Source organism: Artemia sp. Qi Xiang Cuo, chromosome 13 (genome assembly GCF_049724085.1).
Source record: "Artemia sp. Qi Xiang Cuo chromosome 13, ASM4972408v1, whole genome shotgun sequence".
Lineage (NCBI taxonomy): Eukaryota > Metazoa > Arthropoda > Branchiopoda > Anostraca > Artemiidae > Artemia > Artemia sp. Qi Xiang Cuo.
This window is the reverse complement of record NC_142806.1, coordinates 47,968,056-47,989,285: the sequence shown is the minus strand read 5'-3', so window position 1 is coordinate 47,989,285 and position 21,230 is coordinate 47,968,056. Positions and strand designations below refer to the sequence as shown.

General features: G+C 32.9%; 1 protein-coding gene and 1 pseudogene across 1 annotated transcript in view; one reads left to right on the top strand and one right to left on the bottom strand.

Moving 5' to 3' along the window:
• The window catches only part of LOC148945354 (uncharacterized), a 139,974-nt gene that overhangs the window by 117,676 nt on the left and 1,068 nt on the right, over positions 1–21,230 (top strand). The window contains exons 5-8 of the mRNA XM_089099018.1: positions 10,211–10,438; positions 11,885–12,092; positions 15,448–15,783; positions 19,948–20,172. Coding sequence (XP_088955144.1) covers positions 10,211–10,438; positions 11,885–12,092; positions 15,448–15,783; positions 19,948–20,172 — 997 coding nt within the window. The remainder of the gene's footprint in view (positions 1–10,210; positions 10,439–11,884; positions 12,093–15,447; positions 15,784–19,947; positions 20,173–21,230) is intronic.
• On the bottom strand, positions 704–1,678 carry LOC148945355 (uridine phosphorylase 1 pseudogene; annotated as a pseudogene).

Here is a 21,230-nt window from a genome sequence, read left to right as displayed (position 1 = left end):
TTTGTAAAAAGAGTCAGAAATTGAATAAGGAATAACAAGTTTTTTATTCAACCGAAAGTATGGAGCAACAAAACAACTTGAAACAAACAGAAATTATTCCGTGATGAGGGAAGCTGCCCCTTCCTCAACTCTCACTCTTTACGCTAAAGTTTTCACAAATGAACAAACAAAAATCATCATATGCATGATGATGCAACACTTTTGACAATATAATTAAAAAAACAATTAAATAAAATTACTTTTTTTACAAAAGAATGCGGTTTGATTTACAAGATGATGCCATACTTTAAGGGTTTACGTACAAAACTGAACGCTGGTACAGTTATGTCGCGGTTGTACATGTAGATGCAACTAGACAAAGACCAACACGGTCCAGAGTAACCAAAAATTAGTTTGGAAACCCTATAAATTGTATCAGATCGAAACAAAAAAATGATACTTCGATGCAGTTTAAAGTTTCCTTTCTTTTGGATAAATATATTGGAAAGGCCGGGTTTCTTAAGGCAACACGAAGCTTCTGGTTTCCCACCCAGGTAAATAATTTATATTATAATCTAAGAATGGGTTAAAATATCTCAATAGTCTTGAAAAGTACCCCCGTACAACTAAAGACTTTTGCCCACTATAAGGCAAAATACTCAAACATTTTATTCCCTTTCAGAATCCAACATTCGTGGTTATGGACAATAAAAGTTTACCGCATCTAGAAGGATGAATTAAGATGATTTTTAATATATCTAGATACTAATTTTTGAGGTCTGGTTTGCCATTCTTCTCGTTCTTCTTTTGTAGAATTTATTTGGTCACCATTTAATCTGTTAAGCAAGGTTACACAAACGATGGCCGCTCGAATACCAGCATGGTGAGTTAGTGCTCCAAAAATAACTGCCTCCATTTCAATATTTCGAACACCATTCTGATGAAGTTTAGTCAAATATGCAATCTTATCAGCCTCACTATATTCACAGAAAGCCCCATCCAGTCTTCCTTGGCCTTCGTAAAAGTCATCAGCGCACATTGTCTTCCCTATGGTTGTGTCCCATGCATCTTCAGGTCTTGTAAGATTCTTTAAGTCCGCGGCTAAGTTGGAGTCAAGTTTTGATGGGCGACTCATTTTCTTACCAAGCACAGGAAGGTCAAAATTAGGCTCACCATATCCATTCAAAGCTTCACTAGTTATCACAATGTTTCCACCGTCAATACCAATTCCTCCACAGGTTCCTATCCTGAAGAAAACTGGATCCTTTACTTGTGCATGGTACATAAGCTTAATCATCTCATGAAGCAAAATACCAATAGATGGGACACCCATTCCATGGCTCACTGAAAGCACAGGTCCAACTTTAAACATTGAGTATCTTTGCCCTCGCTTTGAAATATCTAAAAGAGTAGTACCGACCGGCAGACTATACCCTATTTCCTTCATGATGAAATGCGCAAACTCTTTCATGCGAGCTGGCGTGCCACCCATGCAAACAAACTGAACATCACCAAATAATGCGTGTAGATCCTGAGACTCCGTATCTAAATGAATGTGGTACAATGTATCACTGGGCATCCGCTCAAGATGAGGGTTCTTAACGTGAATTAATTCCTTCTTCCCAGCCTCTGACTCTCCATCAAACTGTGATTTACACTGGTTATTACAAGAATTTGAAATATTACTTTGCTCCATCATTATATAACGATTAAGCATTCTGTAAAGGGTCATGTTAAAGGCGGTTCTACGCAACACGCAAACAAAGTTCTATAGTAAATGAGATTTAGTCCCCAATGAAAATTTCTCAAAACTCCAGTAAAGACAAAGAATCTGAATATCTTTTGCACTTCTTCGACTGTGCAAAAACTAAAAACTTCTTTTTAGGCAAAATGAAGAATATAATAATATTTTTACCGTCATATATACGTGGATAATGATACTTTTAGCGTAAAGTCAAGCGTAAAGAGCAATGGTATAAGGGGGGCTGCCACTCCCTAACTTGCGGGATAATTTCTATTCGTTTCCAATTTTAGTGCCACTCTTTACTTTACTTTCAAGAAAAAACTTTTTTTAATTAATTTATGTCCGTTTTAATACCATCCCCAGTGCTTCCGTAAAAATAAGAAGGGCTAGCACCCTCTCAAAGTCAGATGTTAATTCCGTAACCGTTAGAATGTGCATTCAATTCATGCGAAGCACCTCTTGTAGAAAAGTCAATAGACCGGACATACTCTTCAGGGGCTTAAGCACTCTCCTCCATTAAGGGAATCGATTGGTCAACAACCTATTAGAAAATGTAAATACAGTGAACTTTACCTGTTCGTTTTATTGGATAAGCTCTGCCCTGGACAAAAAACTGACGAAAAAAATGAATAAGTATCCATAATTATCCTTCTCGAAAAAAATTCCTACTTTGGTAGATACGGACTTAAAACCTCTACAGTAGGGTTCTCTAATACGTAGAATTTGATAGTATAGTTTTTGTTAAGGTCCCTTCCCTTTTCGAGGATTTTTTGCCCTTTTTTTGAAAATTAGGGACATTTTCTCAGGTTACAAACTTTTGATTAGTAGCTTTAAACTTTCTTTTGCGTAATTCTTGGGCATATTACACATCAAATATGTCTTATGTGTTTCTAATGCCTAGAATCACCATTACATGCTGATTCTTTTAATGTAGCTTGTGTATTGTTATCAAAATCCTTTTCTAGAGTTTTGATTAATATTAAAGCGAGTCCACGGACTGTTTGGAAAACATACAATTATCTGCACTTTTCCTAATCCGATTGGGTGCCGGTCTCAATCGATTAGAATAATTGAAGTTCTACTGTGCCTAATAATATATGACATAATAAAAAAAAATTGCGAAATTGTTTGTCCCTGACAGTAAAACAGTTTTACATTTTGTCCCCGACTCCTTTGGCTAACAACATGTATGCTCCATTTCTGACCCACTGGGTTGACAGTATCTGCAGTGGGTTAACAGTATATGTTCCATTTCTGACCCATTTGGGTTAGCAGTGTCAAGTTTTGTCTCTGATCCCCTTTATTAGCTGTTTATAAGCTAACAGTAACTATGTCATAGACACAGTAACTGTGTCTAGTTGCATCTACATGTACAACCACGACATAACTGCACCAGCGTTCAGTTTTGTACGTAAACCCTTAAAGTATGGCATCATCTTGTAAATCAAACCGCATTCTTTTGTAAAAAAAGTAATTTTATTTAATTGTTTTTTTAATTATATTGTCAAAAGTGTTGCGTCATCATGCATATGATGATTTTTGTTTGTTCATTTGTGAAAACTTTAGCGTAAAGAGTGAGGGTTGAGGAAGGGGCAGCTTCCCTCATCACGGAATAATTTCTGTTTGTTTCAAGTTGTTTTGTTGCTCCATACTTTTGGTTGAATAAAAAACTTGTTATTCCTTATTCAATTTCTGACTCTTTTTACAAATTAAATAAAAAAAACAAGTTTTTTAAACTGAAAGTAAGGAGCGACATTAAAACTCAAAACGAGCAGAAATTATTCCGTATATGAAAGGGGCTGCCCCCTTCTCAACGCCTCCCTCTTTACGCTAAAGTTTATTTATTGTTTTAAAAAATAGAGTTGTGAGAAAGAGTCAAACTTTAGCGTAAAGAGCGAGGCGTTGAGGAGGGGACAGCCCCTTTCATATACGAAATAATTTCTGTTCGTTTTAAATTTTAATGTCGCTCCTTACTTTCAGTTTAAAAAACTTGTTTTTTTTAATTTAATTTCCGATCGTTTTTTAGTTAATGCAGCTTTTATTTTGGCTCACCGTCATTGAATAAGTAAACAAAATTCGCATAAAATTTTTACTTTTCTTTTGCTAAATGGCTGTCTCTAAATTTGGTTCTAACGTAATTTACAAATTAACTTACGTAACGAACTTCTATATTCGTATATTTTGATTCTGGCAAAAAATACAAAGTTGAAGATTTTTGCAGATATGAGCTTGAAACCTAAGTAATAGGGTTTTTTGATACACTGAATCTGACGGTGTGATTTTCATTAAAATTCTTTCAGTTGTAGGGGATGTTTTCCCCCTTTATAAAAAATCAGGTAAATTTTCTCAGGCTCGTAGTCTTTGATGATAATACTAAACTTAATAAAATTTATATATTTAGAATCAGCATTATAAGCCCATTCTTTTGATACATTTATTGACATCAAAATTCCGTTTTTAAAAGTTTCGATTACTATTGAGCCGTATCACTTGTTTTTTTTTTTTATTGTTTTTTTTTTATTGCGTATATGTTATTACGTATATGAGGGGGTTGTGCCCTTAGTCAATACCACCCTCTTTACGTTAGAAGTTAAAAAAAAAATTTATTCACAAACCCCTGAATCACAAAGACCGTTTAATTAGAATAGATAGCTCTTTTGAAAGCAATAAAAAAAAAAAAAACTGTAGCGTAAACAGCGAAGTATTGACTTGGGGGAGAACCCCCTCATATACGTAATAATTTATGTTCGTTTTAAGTTTTAATGTTGCTTCTTACTTTCAGTTGAAAAAACTTGTTTTTTTTTTTAATTTAATTTCTGATTGTTTTTTAAATAATGCTCGGAAATCCGGCGCCCCCTTCATAGAAATGTCCCTTACCCCAAAGAAACATCCTCCACGAAAAGATTTTCCTGAGTAACACACTCCTCCAGCCCCCCCCCCTCCACCAGAAAAAAATCTTTCCTGAAAATGTCTGTATACTTCCCAATAACCAATAAAATATGTAAGCAATGGGCAAAGTTCATAATTGGCAGCCCTTCCCTTGGAAACTGTGGGGGATTAAGTCATCCTAAAAGACATATTTATTAGATTTTGGACTATTCTGAACAAAATGGTTATCCCCAATTTTAATTGGGTGACTTTGAGAAAAAAATTAGCATGGGAGGGGGCCTAGTTGCCCTCCATTTTTTTCCGTCACTTAAAAAGGGCACTAGAACTTTTAATTTCCGTTCCAATGAGCCCTCCTACGATATTCTAGGACCACTGGGTCAATACGATTACCCCTGGGGAAAAGAAAAAAAAAATAAATAAAAATAAACACGCATCCGGTGATCTTTCTTCTGGCAAAAAATGGAAAATTCCACATTTTTGTAGATAGGAGCTTGAAACCTCTACAGTAGGGTTCTCTGATACGCTGAATATGATGGTGGGATTTTCATTAAGGTTCTATATCTTTTAGGGGGTCTTTCCCCCTTTTTTCGAAAATAAGCCAAGTTTTCTCAGGCGCGTAACTTTTGATGGGTAAGATTAAACTTGATGAAACCTATATTTTTGAAATCAGAATTAAAATCTGATTCTTTTGATATATCTATTGGTATGAAAATTATTCTAGATATAATTATTGGTAAAATATTATAGATATAAATATTGGTAAGAAAATTATTCCTGTTGAGATTAAACCAAGGAATTATTAGAATAATTTAGGTTTGGATATGTGTACATCAATATTCTAATTTTTTTTGTATATTATGATTGCCTTTTTACTTTCTGTTTTTCGTGTTACATAATTAGCAATTGTTGTTTCTGGTCATATCCATATGGATCCATAGATGCAGGGGTCGTACATTGGTCTCCAAAGTCCCTAATGGTATCTAACATCACATTGGTCCCAAAAAAGTCCCTATATTCAGAAAAAGTTCCTATATTCAGAAAAAGTCCCTATTTTCCTATTTATTTTTTTTTAAGCTAGCCAACAAATTTCCTTCTTGATTTACTGTTGCTATTTAATAGGCTTGTTATTGTTTGCCCTGTTGCTTTTTTCTCATGGCATCAGAGGGTAGTTTAGAGGGTAGTTTCTCTTGAATGATAACTTTGAAATGTATAGTCACATGTACTCTGGAATGTTCTGATTCAATGCAGGCGTATTTATAAGGAAAAATTGGTCTTTGAATTAAAATACTAGAGATCAATCATTTTAAGCTGAACGTGGTAGGCCTATTAGACTATCTCCAGTCAGGAACACAGCATTCCCTCTATCTTCAAAAAAATTTTGAAGTTTCGTTTAATATATTGGTAATTTGAAATGAATCATCACTAAAGAAACTATGGTTTCAATCTCACTTGCATTCATGATGGTTCAATAGTATATTACCGCCGTATCATATGAAGTTCTGGCATTTCTTTGAGGAGTTAGATCAAATCATGATCTTGTTTGACTTGGTGATGATTCATATTGAATTACCGACATATTAAAAGAAAATTTGTGATTTATTGAGAATAAAAAAAAATATCTTATGTTCCTGACTACATACTTTTCTTTGAAGGCAGGTGAAAGGCACTAGGCCCTGAAACACAGGTAGGATTCAGTAGCCTATTTATTTCTCGCTGGCGCCGGGCTCCCTCTACTGCATAGATTTATGTATATAAACAGGAAACACAGCTCTCCTTCGAGCTTGCCGCGTAAATCAATTCATGGTTGATGTTATAGGGAATTGGTGCACAGGGAAGTGGGTCTTTTTGGGCCTTACCCCCCAACCAGCTCCCGCCTAAATGTCCAAAATGTACGATATCTCACGTTTTTGCATGATCTACCTTTTTTTGGCTGTTTTTACGGATCACGGCTCCTCATTATAAAGTTCTACAAACTTGCCGAATATTAAGTTTTTATAGTTTTGATTTCTTCTTTTTAGTCGTATTAATAAGCCGATTTTAAAGGAGAGAAGATAGGCGGTGCCTCAAAGTCGATTAATGTTGGCAAATTAGTTAGTTTTTGGATATTCTTAGAAATGATTTAAATTTTAATTAAGTATTAATTCAGTATTTTTCGGTATTGTGCTAATCACTCTTTTTTACATTGAGTGTTGGTTGGACTAAAAGTTTTGGTCAAATGACAGACTTAATTTTCTCTCTTTAGATTACTCTAGTCGAACTAATAACCCGTTTTTAAAGGAGAGAAGATATGCGGTGCCTTAAAGTTGATTAATGTTGGCAAATTAGTTAGTTTTTGGATATTCCTAGAAATGATTTAAATTTAAACTAACTATTAATTAAGTATTTTTCGGTATTGTGCTAATCACTCTTTTTTTACTTTGAGTGTTGGCTGGACGAAAAGTTTTGGTCAAATGACAGAATGAATTTTTTCTCTTTAGATTACTCTAGTCGAACTAATATCCCGTTTTTAAAGGATAGAAGATATGCGGTGCCTCAAAGTCGATTATTGTTCGCAAATTAGTTAGTTTTTGGGTATTCCTAGAAAAGATTTAAATTTAAACTAAGTATTAATTCAGTATTTTTCGGTATTATGCTAATCACTCTTATTTACTTTGAGTGTTGGCTGGACTAAAAGTTTTGGTCAAATGACAGAATTAATTTTCTCTCTTTAGATTACTCTAGTCGAACTAATAACCCGTTTTTAAAGGAGAGAAGATATGCGGTGCCTTAAAGTTGATTAATTATTGGCAAATTAGTTAGTTTTTGGATATTCCTATAAATGATTTGAATTTAAATTAACTATTAATTCTTTATTTTTTGGTATTATGCTAATCACTCTTTTTTACTTTGATTGTTGGTTTGACTAAAAGTTTTTGTCAATTGACAGAATTAATTTTCTCTCTTTAGATTACTCTATTCGAACTAATAACACGTTTTTAAAGGAGAGAAGATATGCGTTGCCTTAAAGTTGATTAATGTTGGCAAAATAGTTAGTTTTTGGATATTAATAGAAATGAGTTAAATTTAAACTAACTATTAATTAAGTATTTTTCAGTATTGTGATAATCACTCTTTTTTTAATTTGAGTGTTGGCTGGACTAAAAGATTTTGTCAAATTACATAAATAATTTTTTCTCTAGAGATTAGTATCGTAGAACATAGATCACGTTTGTAAAGGATAGAGATATACGATGACTTAAAGTCGATTAATGTTGGCAATTTATTTAGTTCTTTTGTATTAATTGAAATTAGTTAAAATTAAACTAACTATTAATTCAGTATTTTTCGGGTATTACTCTTTTTTACTTTGAGTGTTGGCTGGACTAAATTTTTTGGTTAAATGGCAGAAATAATTTTTTCTCTAGAGATTTCTCTCGTCTAACTAATACCCCGATTTTAACGGATAGAAGATATGCGGTGACTCAATGTCGATTAATGTTGGCATTAGATTTATTTCTTGGATAGAAATTTACATTAATTGAATTTTAACAATAAAATAAATAATAATTTTTCATTAGTATTATATTAGCTCTTTTTTTACTTTGAGTGTTGGTTGGAAGCAAAGTTATTGTCAGATGACATAAATAATTTTTTCTCTTTAGATTACTCTCGTCGACCTAATAACACGTTTTTAAATGATAGAGATATGCGATGCCTCAAAGTTGATTAATTATTGGCAAATTATTTAGTTTTAGTATATTCCTAGAAAAAATTTAAATTTAAACTAACTATTAATTCAGTATTTTTCGGTATTGTGCTAATCACTTTTTTTTTACTTTGAGTGTTGGCTGGAATAAAAGTTTTGGTCAGATGACAGAATTAATTTGCTCTCTATAGATTACTCTAGTCGAACTAATAACCCGTTTTTAACGGAGAGAAGATATGCGGTGCATTAAAGTTGATTAATTATTGGCAAATTATTTAGTTTTTGGATATTCCTAGAAATGATTTAAATTTAAATTAACTATTAATTAAGTATTTTTCGGTATTGTGCTAATCACTCTTTTTTACTTTGAGTGTTGGCTGGACTAAAAGTTTTGGTCAAATGACAGAATTAATTTTCTCTCTTTAGATTACTCTAGTCGAACTAATAACCCGTTTTTAAAGGAGAGAAGATATGCGGTGCCTTAAAGTCGATTAATTGTTGGCAAATTAGTTAGTTTTTGGATATTCCTAGAAATGATTTAAATTTAAACTAACTATTAATTCATTATTTTTCGGTATTGTGCTAATCAATCTTTTTTTACTTTGAGTGTTGGGTGGACTAAAAGTTTTGGTCAAATGACAGAAATAATTTTCTCTCTTTAGATTACTCTAGTCGAACTAATAACCCGTTTTTAAATGAGAGAAGATATGCGGTGACTCAAAGTCGATTAATTGTTGGCAAATTAGTTAGTTCTTGGATATTCCTTGAAATGATTTAAATTTAAACTAACTATTAATTCAGTATTTTTCGGTATTATGCTAATCACTCTTTTTTTACTTTTAGTGTTGTTTGGACTAAAAGTTTTTGTCATCTGCCATACTTAATTTTTTCTCTAGATATTTCTCTAGTCTAACTTATATCCCGTTTTTAAAGGAGAGAAGATCTGATGTGCCTTAATGTCGATGGATTATTGTGAATATAGCTATTTTTTGGATATTAAGTTAATAGAATTAAATTTAAAATAACTAATAATTAATTATTTTTCGGTATTGTTCTAACCACTCTTTTTTTACTTTGAGTGTCGGCTGGACTAAATTTTTTGGTCAAATGACAGAATTAATTTTCTCTCTTTAGATTACTCTAGTCGAACTAATAACCCGTTTTTAAAGGAGAGAAGATATGCGGTGCCTTAAAGTTGATTAATTATTGGCAAATTAGTTAGTTCTTGGATATTCCTAGAAATGATTTAAATTCAAACTAAGTATTAATTCAGTATTTTTCGGTATTGTGCTAATCACTCTTTTTTTACTTTGAGTGTTGGCTGGACTAAAAGTTTTGGTCAAATGACAGAATTAATTTTCTCTCTTTAGATTAATCTAGTCGAACTAATAACCCGTTTTTAAAGGAGAGAAGATATGCGGTGCCTTAAAGTCGATTAATTGTTGGCAAATTAGTTAGTTTTTTGGTATTCCTTGAAATGATTTAAATTCAAACTAACTATTAATTCAGTATTTTTCAGTATTTTGCTAATCGCTTTTTTTTTACTTTGATTGTTGGCTGGACGAAAAGTTATTGTCAAATGACAGAAAGAATTTTTTCTCTTTAGATTACTCTAGTCGAAATAATAACCCGTTTTTAAAGGAGAGAAGATATGCGGTGCCTCAAAGTTGATTAATTATTGGCAAATTAGTTAGTTTTTGGATATTCCTAGAAATGATTTAAATTTAAACTAACTATTAATTCAGTATTTTTCGGGTATTGTGCTAACCACTCTTTTTTACTTTGAGTGTCGGCTGGACTAAATTTTTTGGTCAAATGACAGAATTAATTTCTTGTTTTTAGATTACTCTAGTCGTATTAATAAGCCGATTTTAAAGGAGTCTATCTTCTATCTTTTTATATTTTATTTATAGCTTGGCTGTACTAGAAGATACTTTCAGTTTATTGTTCTTGATGAGTAATCAAATAGAGCAGGTATCGAAAATGCACGTTAAAAATGCTATTTGGATTGAAGCCAAGGAAAAGAATTCGGGATTTATCTGTAAGAACCCCGGACTGATCAAAGCTCTCCTAAAACTTGTGGAGGACTGTATGGAGGCGTCTGAGTTTGGAAACGAGAATACAAAGCATGATATCAGGAGGTAAGTACCTTCGATTTGAATTGAATTGTAAGTGATCCAGGGAAATATTCAACTTCAGGGATATAAAGAAAACTAAACAGTTTTTTTATGAGTATTTTTTTGGATTATAACGATTAGTGCAGTTAAAAAAAACATATAAAAAAACTTTTCGAATGTCCAACATGAATTAAGATCACTGCAGTCTAGTACCGATCGTTCGATCTTTAATGTCCTCTAAATAAATGAAAACCATAAAAAAGAAATGCACATTTCATAAGTGATGTCTTTCAAAGGAAAAATACATTTTTTTAAACTGTTGAAAGTGAGGAAATATATTAATATGTGCTCTCTATTATGTGTTTTTTGTATGTTTGACACTATCGTGTGCTTGACGACACATCTATGTGCTACTGAACCCACCATGGTATTAACCGAAAAAGGGCCTAGAAATTCCAAACCTGGATAAGATGCGAGTATGCTTGCTCGCCGAGGGACAATCAATCAGCTCCTTCAAATAGGCTTTGAAGGAGAAATTGATGACTTTCACCGTTGAGGACGAACTTCCTTGTGGTGGCGATAACATTTTCCCGTCGCTGTTTATCGTTACCTCTGTTGACTGTAGAATTTTGTCATAGACTTGTCAGAGGAGTAGCCTTGAGACATTTATCCTGTTTGATGAGAGTTCAAGTCTAAATTGGATTAAAAAAAGCACAGACAGCACAATAAACATGTTCGTAAACGCCAGATAGCACTGATGATTTCGAGTGTGACATGAGTTTTCAGCGTGCTACCAGTACAGGGTAAAACTAAAAAAAGAAATTGCTGGTCTATTATTTTGCTATGCAACGGTAGATGGTGTTGATTTCTTTTTTCCTGACTAAAACCAACTTGAGTTTCTATTCTTTTCAGCTTCCCATCCTCTTTTTGTATTCATTAAAAAGCTCCAGTCGGTGACCCTTTACGCGTGGAATATCCTTTTTGCTTTCAATAAGATTACTTAAGAGGAGCTGGAAAAATTTACTGGTAAAAAAAAAAGAAGTTACTTGTCAAGACTAGCGCGCTGTTATTCCTGGTGCCGCATATCTTGCTATAAAATTAAAGTCCTGTTTGAAAAAGATGGCTGTAAAATTTTTCACTGTGCATCACATAAGTTCTACTAGACAATTATTGGGTTTCCTTCACTTATCTAAGAATTGTAATGTAAAAGCAAAAAAGATTTTTTTTTTTTTTATGATTTGATTTTTATTAAAAGTAACCAATAAAATAGATTGGTATAATGTGCCATCTAGTTTTGTAAAAATACAAATCATGCATTTTGCTGTAGTTGAAAAATGCCATTGTGCTAAAAAAGTACTGTAATTTTTTTTATTTTAGCACTTAAGTTTTACAGTTTGACACAGTTAACAAAAACGTAATAATAGATAGATAAAAGTAAAAAAGATATGATGTTAGTCTACCCATTTTTAGATTGTCTCAGCATACAAGCGAACTCAAATGGAAGCTAGAGGTTGTCAAGAATATACCAATATATGAAGGACTTCCTAAAAAAGAGCACTGGTTGTGTGAACTTTATTCAACCAAAACTGATGATTCCGAAGACGAAATTACCGCTCTCGATGAGAAGAAAAAGAAGAAGAGCGACTCGACAGAATCTTCTGATACATCTCGGAGCTGTGTAAGATGATCAAAACTGATTAATAAGAATTGGGGCCATCATCATGATGAATTCCTAAAATTTTCTTAAACACGTATTCGTTTTCTTAAACACGTAAATTTTCTTAAACACGAATTCGTTTTCTTAAACACGTAAATTTTCTTAAACACGAATTCGTAAAATTTTCTTAAAATTTTCTTAAACCCTAAAATTTTCTTAAACACGCGGATTGTTTTGTTTTAAACTATTTTCTAGTTGATTTTCAACTATTTAGAGCTAGTATACGGTAAGTAGACTTTTGAAATACTTCATTTCATTAAATGCATGTTCAATGAATGTTGAACAGGCAGCGTTATTGAAAGTATTTCACTTTACAATATATATACAGCCAGCTGTTAATTCAAAGTTTGCTATTTACCGATTGCCCTTCAAAGCATTTGGTTTGAAAAGCGCATTATTTAAAAAGATTCTTACGTATTATACCAAACACGCTCGAGAAGTGAAGTCAGGGCAATCATAATGAAATATACCAAAATATGATGAAAATACAATACTTTAGAAACAAAATCATGGAAACTACGACTAAGAATTATGGAAAACAGGACTTCCAGAATTATTTGAAATACCTAACCTAACCAACATACTAACTTTATATATTAAATATTTAATTAAAATATACCTACATAGTAGTTATGTTTTTCCACTGAGTCTAAGCTAATTATCTCTGTCTGAATACAGACAGACTAAACCAATTTTTCTCACATCTAAGAGAGTGAACTTCCCGAGTGTGTTTGTTATAATACCTAGGTACCTTTAAAAATATAAGCTCTTTCATTCTCGAAGCCCTGCGATAAAAAATAAAGTTAAATTTTTTTGCAAAAAGCTGGGGATTGAGACGTGGCAGCCCCTCATTTGTAAGATAATTTCTGTTTGTTTTCGGTTTTAGTGTTGCTCTTTAAAAATTTTCTTTACCTGTCGTAGACTGTAAAGGAAAGATGGGAGAATATGAAGCAAACTATTTTTTCCAAAAGAGATGTATGATTAAGGCTACTTCCCTACATAATTTCTTGATAATTAAGTCATTTTTAATATCTGTGAACAAGCTTTGTAATAGCCTCTATGGAAAATGTCGCCATCTATGTTTGAAATGAGTTAGGATGGTACCTTAAGTGCTGTCTCCTAAGCCACTGCCACTCCCATTCAGTCATTTACATAAATTCTCTCTTCGTTTCCTCAAAATATCCTTTGAAAAATCTGAAATTCTCTGGACCAAAATAACTCGTAGATGTCAAGTTAATTATAATGACCACAATGAGGACCGTGCTCCGGGGTTTCATGGATCGTGCTAAGTTTGGGGATATACTTTTCTATAGATTGAACCCTCTGATTAAATTGGCTAAATTGAAATTTTGTCATTGAAATTTTAATATAAAACTGGATTTGATTGAAAATTTGACGCCATTTTGGCTATAATGGTTCCCAAAGTTGAAAAATGGCCAAGAAGTAGGCCCGTATCTTAAGAGTTTCATTTACTATTGGCACGGAAAATAATTTTTAAAATAAAATCGAATTTTTTTTTTTTGTCGCGTTTTATTTACAATTTGATGCCATGAACTGTTTAATAGGAGTTTTCTCACTTGAAATTGGACCGTGATTCTAAGAAAAAAAAGCAAAAATTTAAATAAAACAAAAACTCCCTTTGGAAAGAGAGCCAATTCTTGCTGTGTTTTCAAGGTTGCCACTACCGGTGCCACCTCCCAGAAATTTAAAACTTTCCCTCCACGAATTATGTTTCAGCCGATTTAGCAAATTTAGTGACTTTTTAGTTATTTTTCTTCATAAATGGTGCTCTCTACTCTTCATAAATTTTTTTTCGTACTTTTCTTAAAATTGAACTAACATTCTGCGCAATCTAAATTTTAACCTTATAATCTTAAAGATGTCACCGTGAAAGATTCCAGCGAATATGTCTCTAAGTTGACTTTAATTGGAGCTTACTATTAGCTTCTGTATATTTATTTTTAAATTTTCGGTAGAAGATTCTCTTAAGTCTTATTTAGTCCAATTTTTACTTTTAATCTCTGCAAAGGACTAATTTCAAATAGTATTTCTTAAACCTTAAGAGATAGTTAAGAAATACGTTTAAAAATCCAAAAGCAACTAACCTTTTTATAGAGATTGCCTAAAGTGTGCTCAAAGGCTAAGTTTTAACGCGTGCCAAACCGTAGATTTCAACATGTCTGATTACTATGGTAACAAGGCCCAAAGGTGGGGCCAATGGTATTCCCCATACTTACTTGTATTTCTTATTTCTAAAAAAAGATTTGGACAACACAAATTTAGGGAAGTCAGTAGGTGTTTCGCCATCTACATTTGAAATAGCTTTCCATGAATATGTCTTGCATAATGTATCTTCCAAGAGAAGAAGTAGAGTGACGTCAATCTTACAACATGAATAAAATATTATTGATGATGTAAATATAGATGGTGTTTATTTAAGATGCTCGATATATATGGAGTTTATGCATAAAAAGTGGTTAAATCAAAAAAAAATTAGAGAAAAAATGGGGTCTAATTTAAATATAACTTAAAAGATTGTGTTTTTATGTTTTATTATTTTTTTTTTATTAAAGTTTTTTTTGTCGCTGAAAAAGGCCCCGGACTTGGAGCTAAAATGTTCGGATTTTATATTATTTAGTTGTGTTATTGCTTTTTGCTTTATTTAAAACCAGTTTTTTCTCTTTTAAATTTTGTAAATGGAAAAGCAATGTGGTCTAAGAAATTATTTAGCGGTTAAACTTATTCTTTGTTGTGAGCCAACAAAGTCAAAAAGGAAATTTTAATTTCCGTTTAAATATTTTACTTATTAGTTATTACATTAAATGATTAAAAAGAAAATATTTTATTTATTTATTTATTTCCTTCAAAGTTGAGGAGTATATAAAATAGAAAAATAATGAAATCATTTATTTTATTTTCATTATTTATTTGATAAGATAGTGAAATTATTATATAACAGAAAATAAGGAAATTATATATAATAATGAAATCTTACAAAATATGAAATTGTAAATACACAGAAATACATCAACAAACGAAACAAAGCATTGATTTAAAATAGGCTTAATGCCATAACTGATTAATAACTGAAACTTTATTTAAATCCGGGGAAAAAAAAGAAAAAGGATTTAAAAAGTCAAAACGGAGAAACTCTTAAGCTTTGACGATTTAAAAAAAAAAAAAAAAAAAAAAAAAAAAAAGACCCAATAATAGTGTCTGCATACCGAACCCGATGATATTTTAGATTTATCTGTTCAGAAGCTCAGCTTTGGTATATATTATAAAATAAACCAAAGGTATTTTAATTATATTTTAGACCTCTCCAGAAGTGATTGCCAAACACGGGCGTCGACATCCGCGTCGGAGGTTAGCAGGAAATAAACGAGATGAACCGTCCATTGTTAACAAACTTCTCTGTTCACCGACTGAACTAATTACTTTGTGCCTTCTTGCTGGAAGTCAATCGCAGGCATGTGACATAGTTAAGATGTGGAATCTCTGGGACACAGTTGAAGGCCAGGAAGTTGTATTCTCAAAAGGATTTGAGGACTTGAGACATAAATTGATATCATTTGATAAAAGTGCTGTATTGCGGGCTGTTAATAGTCCTGTTAAGTTTTCACCGAAAGGAAACTCTCCAGGGCTGCTGAAGGTAACACCTCTTTTGCCTTTTCTTCCAATTTTTTTTCCCAGAAGAAAAATCCAAACAAAATATGCAAAAACTAAATGAAGGGCTATGCTGGATTTTGTAAAACAAGAAAGAAGAAGGAGCAAATCTCTGAAGGATCTTTTTTCTCTGAAGGAAGAAAAAGAAACAAAAGTTTCCTTATGTTTTACATCAGTTAATAGTTGAATGAGCCCAACGCAAAAAAAAATTATTTAAAAAATGGTTGTTACAGGCGGAACCTCAATTGTTTGAATATCAGGATTCAAGATTTTATTGAAAATACAAAAAATAAACAAATAAAAAATTAGCAGTAGAGCCAATAGAAAGCTGTATCTAAAGAGTAGAAACCTAAATAGATAAAGATATATTCTTCCAAAAACATCTACACAAACAATAATAAAAAAAAACTCGGATGAGATGTGGGAAACAAGAGGCTACCCCTGTGTGTTAATACATCTTTTAATACAGGGGTAATACCCTTTTAATACAGGGGTAATACCCCTGTGTTGGTAATACATCATTTACATGGTCTTGTAAAAATACAAGACCACAGAAATAAGATTAGATAAAACTAGATATTCTTAGCTTCAAAGGCAAAACTATGTTCTATAAATGTTTTCTTCATAGAATATTTCTAATTTCATAATTTACTGGTCAGTTTGTACTTATTTACTATGAAAAGGATCGAAATTTTACTGATCATCTAGATGTTTAAGAATTCACTAGAGGGAGTCGAGTCTATGGGCTTTTCAGACAAGCTCCTTTAATATTTCGAAGAGAAAAGTTGAGCTAAGTAAATGAAATGTTCAAAGATTTTCATGAATGGATATTTCAGTTGATTTCGCATGAAGTTCAGTTCACCCGGCTCTGCTACCGTCTTTTGAATATTAGAGAAAATTTGTCCGGAAAACGATTTGTGAGGGAGAGAGTTTCCCAGATAATAATAATAATAGTTTATTTGAACCCTCTATACATAAAAAAAACACTTATCATCGCAAACACTAAAGAAGGACGACTAATCTGGACCAGGGGCGTTTGGACCGAACCGCCAGTCATCCACCACATGTGCTACTGCCTTTACATCTTCTTACTGTTGTTGGGCCACCGTGTTGATGTACTTCCAGTCCCACTGGTAGGGTAACGCACTACATGTTTCGGTCTTCCTCTGCTTCGGGCTTTGCCTGGCTGCCGCTCCAGTACGGTTCTGAAGAGTGTATCTTCCGCTGCTCGTAAAAACGGGTAACATCTCCTGAGCAGTGCCATCTTCGTTGGGGTATAATACCTCTTACTACGGGCTTGCGCGATATAGAACAAACTTTCCGGTTGGCAACGTGGTCTCCAGTTAATGTTCAAAATCCCGAAAATGCAGTTGTTTTTGAAAATATCGATCCCCTTTTCCTGCTGTTAGTTTAGATTCCAGTATTCACAGTTATAAATGAGGGCAGAAAGGACATTGCTATTTAACAGCCTCATTTTCTGTTTCAATGAGCACTTTTTCGGTTGGTGAACTAGATTTAGTCGATTAAAAGCTTTACTGGTTAATTCTATTCTTACAAATTTTTGTTTTTATTACCTGAAGACATTTAAAATAAATAGGATATGTATTGAGATAAATCCTGAAACAATACTTGAGATATTGTAAACAATAATGATTTTAAGTTGTAAAAATTATCAATATCTGAAAATGGAGAATATGTTGCATCTGATTTAACAGCCTAAATTTTGAGCTGGTTTCCAAAGCAGAAGATCAGAACTCTTACAAAAATATAAAATCTCACCAAGAACAATTTCTCAATATATTTACATGTTTTAACCTTTTCAATTACATTCTAATAAATAATATTCTATTCTAATAAATAATATTCAATTATATCCTAATAAATAATATTCTAATAAATAAATAAATACCCCATCAGTACTAATTTCATGAACTCCTAGTTTATATCTACCAATACATGCAAATTCTGTTTGGCTTGTCAAACCTGCTGTAAGTTTTAAATGAATATAGATTACTATATATTTTAGATGTTATTTTCATTTAAAGTATGCTTTATTTTTAGATTGAAATCCATATATACAAACTTTTGTAAGGTCTACCATGAAAATTTAAAGTGACCTCCCGTTTTCCTGTGACAAGTTAGTGAAGCTCTTGTTTTGGAGAATTAGGTTGCTAATTGCGTTCTGTTATACGAAATTCCCTTAGAATTTTGAATATGAGATTTTGAGCTATGTAGGCAAGCCTTTGTTCATGTCAGTAGCTTTATACAAAACGTTGGAAGTTACTGGAGTTAGGGTTTGTACCTGACAGCGCCAGTTGATCTGCTGTGAAGCGTTATAAACGAAACTACTTACCTAATTTACTTAGTTTTACTTATCTACCTTACTTTTTCAAACATGACTTAGACGGTTTTGGTGACACGACTGTTGTAACTTAAGCTTATTTTATTGTCTTTCAAGGATTTGTAACTGTAAACTGAATCATTATTTTATTATTTTTTTTTTAATCTGCTTCATTTCTCAAGTATATATGTATGTTTGTATTGGATTAACGACGCTTCTTGACTACTAAGGTCCTTACGTCGGCCCCGGAGTGTGTTGCTACAGCTGAATTACAGCTCTGGGTCCCGCATTACCAAGCTGAAATCAAATCTTCATTTCTCAAGCAAGAGCCAAATGTGGAATACTTTGAAAGGGTTGCCATTTTAAATTTTGAAGTAACTGTTTGTACCTCCATGAAGCACTGGGTACCTCTGGAGTTTGTGATTTTGAACTTCCCTGCAAATTCAATGACATCGGTCAAAAACATTACAGCTGAATAATTTATTTTTTTTGTAGTTTGATTATTTGGATATTTAACACTGCTGAGATGAATTGAGTCTCCCAAATATGAAAATTTGAAAAACAACAAATAATGAGGAATTTGAGTTACTGATGTTTTTTTCAATTACAAAACTAATTTTATGAGTGAGAGTAATTTTAAAGTGATACATTTTGAGAGTGACAACTTTGACGACAAGGCCGTTTTCGGTTGCCAAACTACTAAAGCCTCAATACTTTCATGTCTGAAGGTTCTCACCTTCCATTGAAGCTGATTTCATATTAAAGACAGTGATTTACTTTTATCAATAAAAAATAATCAGTATCATTTGCCAACGAAACAGCAATTATAGTCATGGCCGAAGCCAGACTAAATGCAAATGTTTTTAAAAGAAAAAATAAAGAAACGCACTGGTCATTGCTGGTAAAGACCTCTGACAATAGAAGACACAAAAGAATTCATATGCGATTTGTCCTTCATTTTCGTGGCACCAGTTGGTTTTTGTCACGGGTTTTAGTACTGATATGGGAAGGTGGAAGGAGGAGATGATGTCTTTTGGGACAAAGGCTGGACTCTCCTAACTAGTCTATAAAGCCTGCGGGTCAAGAAAAAAGAAACTAAAATCAGATATTTAAGGTCTTAATAGCCCATAAGCCATTGTTTCGTCATCAGCATAAATGCTCATCAATTTTAGTTAGTTGCTATGTTAATTTGGTTTGAATGAAAATCATTTTTATTTATAAAAGCGAGACATAAGTGTTATTTAAAGGGAAGAGCGGGGGGGGGGCGAGGATACATCTTCCCCTAACGTGTTTCTGTTTGGTCATTCGATAAAAACATTGAGGCCATAAATTGTAATGCTTTGGTATCGCGAAATAATAGTTTTTTTTTTAGCATTAGTAACCCAATTTTGTTTTTGTAAATATAGCCTACAGTCAAGTCACTTCTGAAACACGATGTGTGGTATACAAAGTCGGCCCTATTACTTAGTTGTTTTTCTTTTCGTTTCATTTTTAAGTCTGCAAACTTCTTATTTTTCTGTGTTTTGTTTTTGTTTGTTTTTGTAGGGTGGCTAGCCTTATTTAATTGATTGACTTTCGATATCGTCATGGCCAAAAGGCAAGGATCTAGTGCTCATCGTTTCGTAGGTTCGAATCCTGTTGATAGCTAATGTTTTATAACATTTATACTTCCTGTATTGCTGCCTATGTGATTACTATATTACACAAATAAGGCGAATAAATAAATGTGTGTCTTCTTTTTTGCTATTATTTAAGGAGTGTATATGCTGAGTTTCATCTTTACCATTCCTATCTTCTTTAATTGCTTAGGGTCTTCGATTGGCAGCTAGCTCAAGCTTAGGATCCTCTGCAATCCCAAATCTAGTTGAAGATCTAGTAAGTAATGGTCCTTATAGTGAGGTGCTAAGTGTGATCGATGACATCATTCATGTCAGGCAATTTGTTGCTGTTGATCTCGCTGTTTCTGGCAGTCTACATTTCCCATGCGTGCATACATTACTGAATATGGTGGACACTGAATCAATTGAGGTCAAGGTGAGTTTGAGTATGTGATTTCATAGTAATTCAGTGTCAGTTTATATTGACAATCGCGATTATATTCGAAGGCTTTCAAGCAAAATCAGACCTTTTGTAAAATTAACTTTTGTTATTTATAAAAGCACGTAGAATAAAAACTAGCTCTCAAATGAGCCTTAAACATCTCTTTATAATGTTTCTGTGCCCTACTAGTGGCAACGAAGAAAAAAGATAAGGGACACATCACTGATTCCCATGCAAAAAAGTTATTTTCCTTGTTGCACAAGCGGAGGGGGGGCTGTAATTCTTCTACTCCTGGTTTTGGCTATGGTGATTCTAATGGTGCAGTCTTCATTTCAATCTGAGACCATTACCAGGGGGTTCCAGCAATCAGCACCAGGGGCCGTACCCAGGGGGGTAGGGGCTGACCCCCCCCCCCCGAAATGTTTGTCTGACTCGTAAAAACGTAACAAAAATGGGTATAAACAAATTTTTTATGTTTATTTTAAGGGCTTTTTCGTGTACCCCCCCCCCCCCCCAAAAAAAAAAAATCCTATAGTAAAACACCCTGCGAAAAAAAAAATCCTGGGTACGGCCTTGGGTTCCAGACTACTTCTCGAAATTTCCATAAATGTGTTTTCGCAATCAACTTTTACCAATAAGAGTAACAGTTACTATCCTGAGTCAGCTTCTAATGGAAATTTTTCCTCATTTAATAGTAGTTTTTATTCGTTTTTTTTAAATACGATTTACATTTTAGTTTTTTTTGTACTGAGCTTGCCTCGTACTAGGTTGTGTGTGACGTCGCAACCATGATCCTTTAGTGAATCTAAACAAAAATCGTCGTATAAAGCATACTATGCTTCTATGGATTCATCACCCTCTTTCGCTAATGCTTTAGAATAAAAATCGCTTGAGATATATATTCACTAATATATTGCCCAGAAAGATCTTAAATTTAATCTTAGTCGATGAATCTGTCAACCTAAATAATTTGTAATCTGTCAACCTAATTTCAATCAAGAATCTGTCAACCTAAATAAAAATCAAAGGTGTTTTGGCCAATACATGGATAA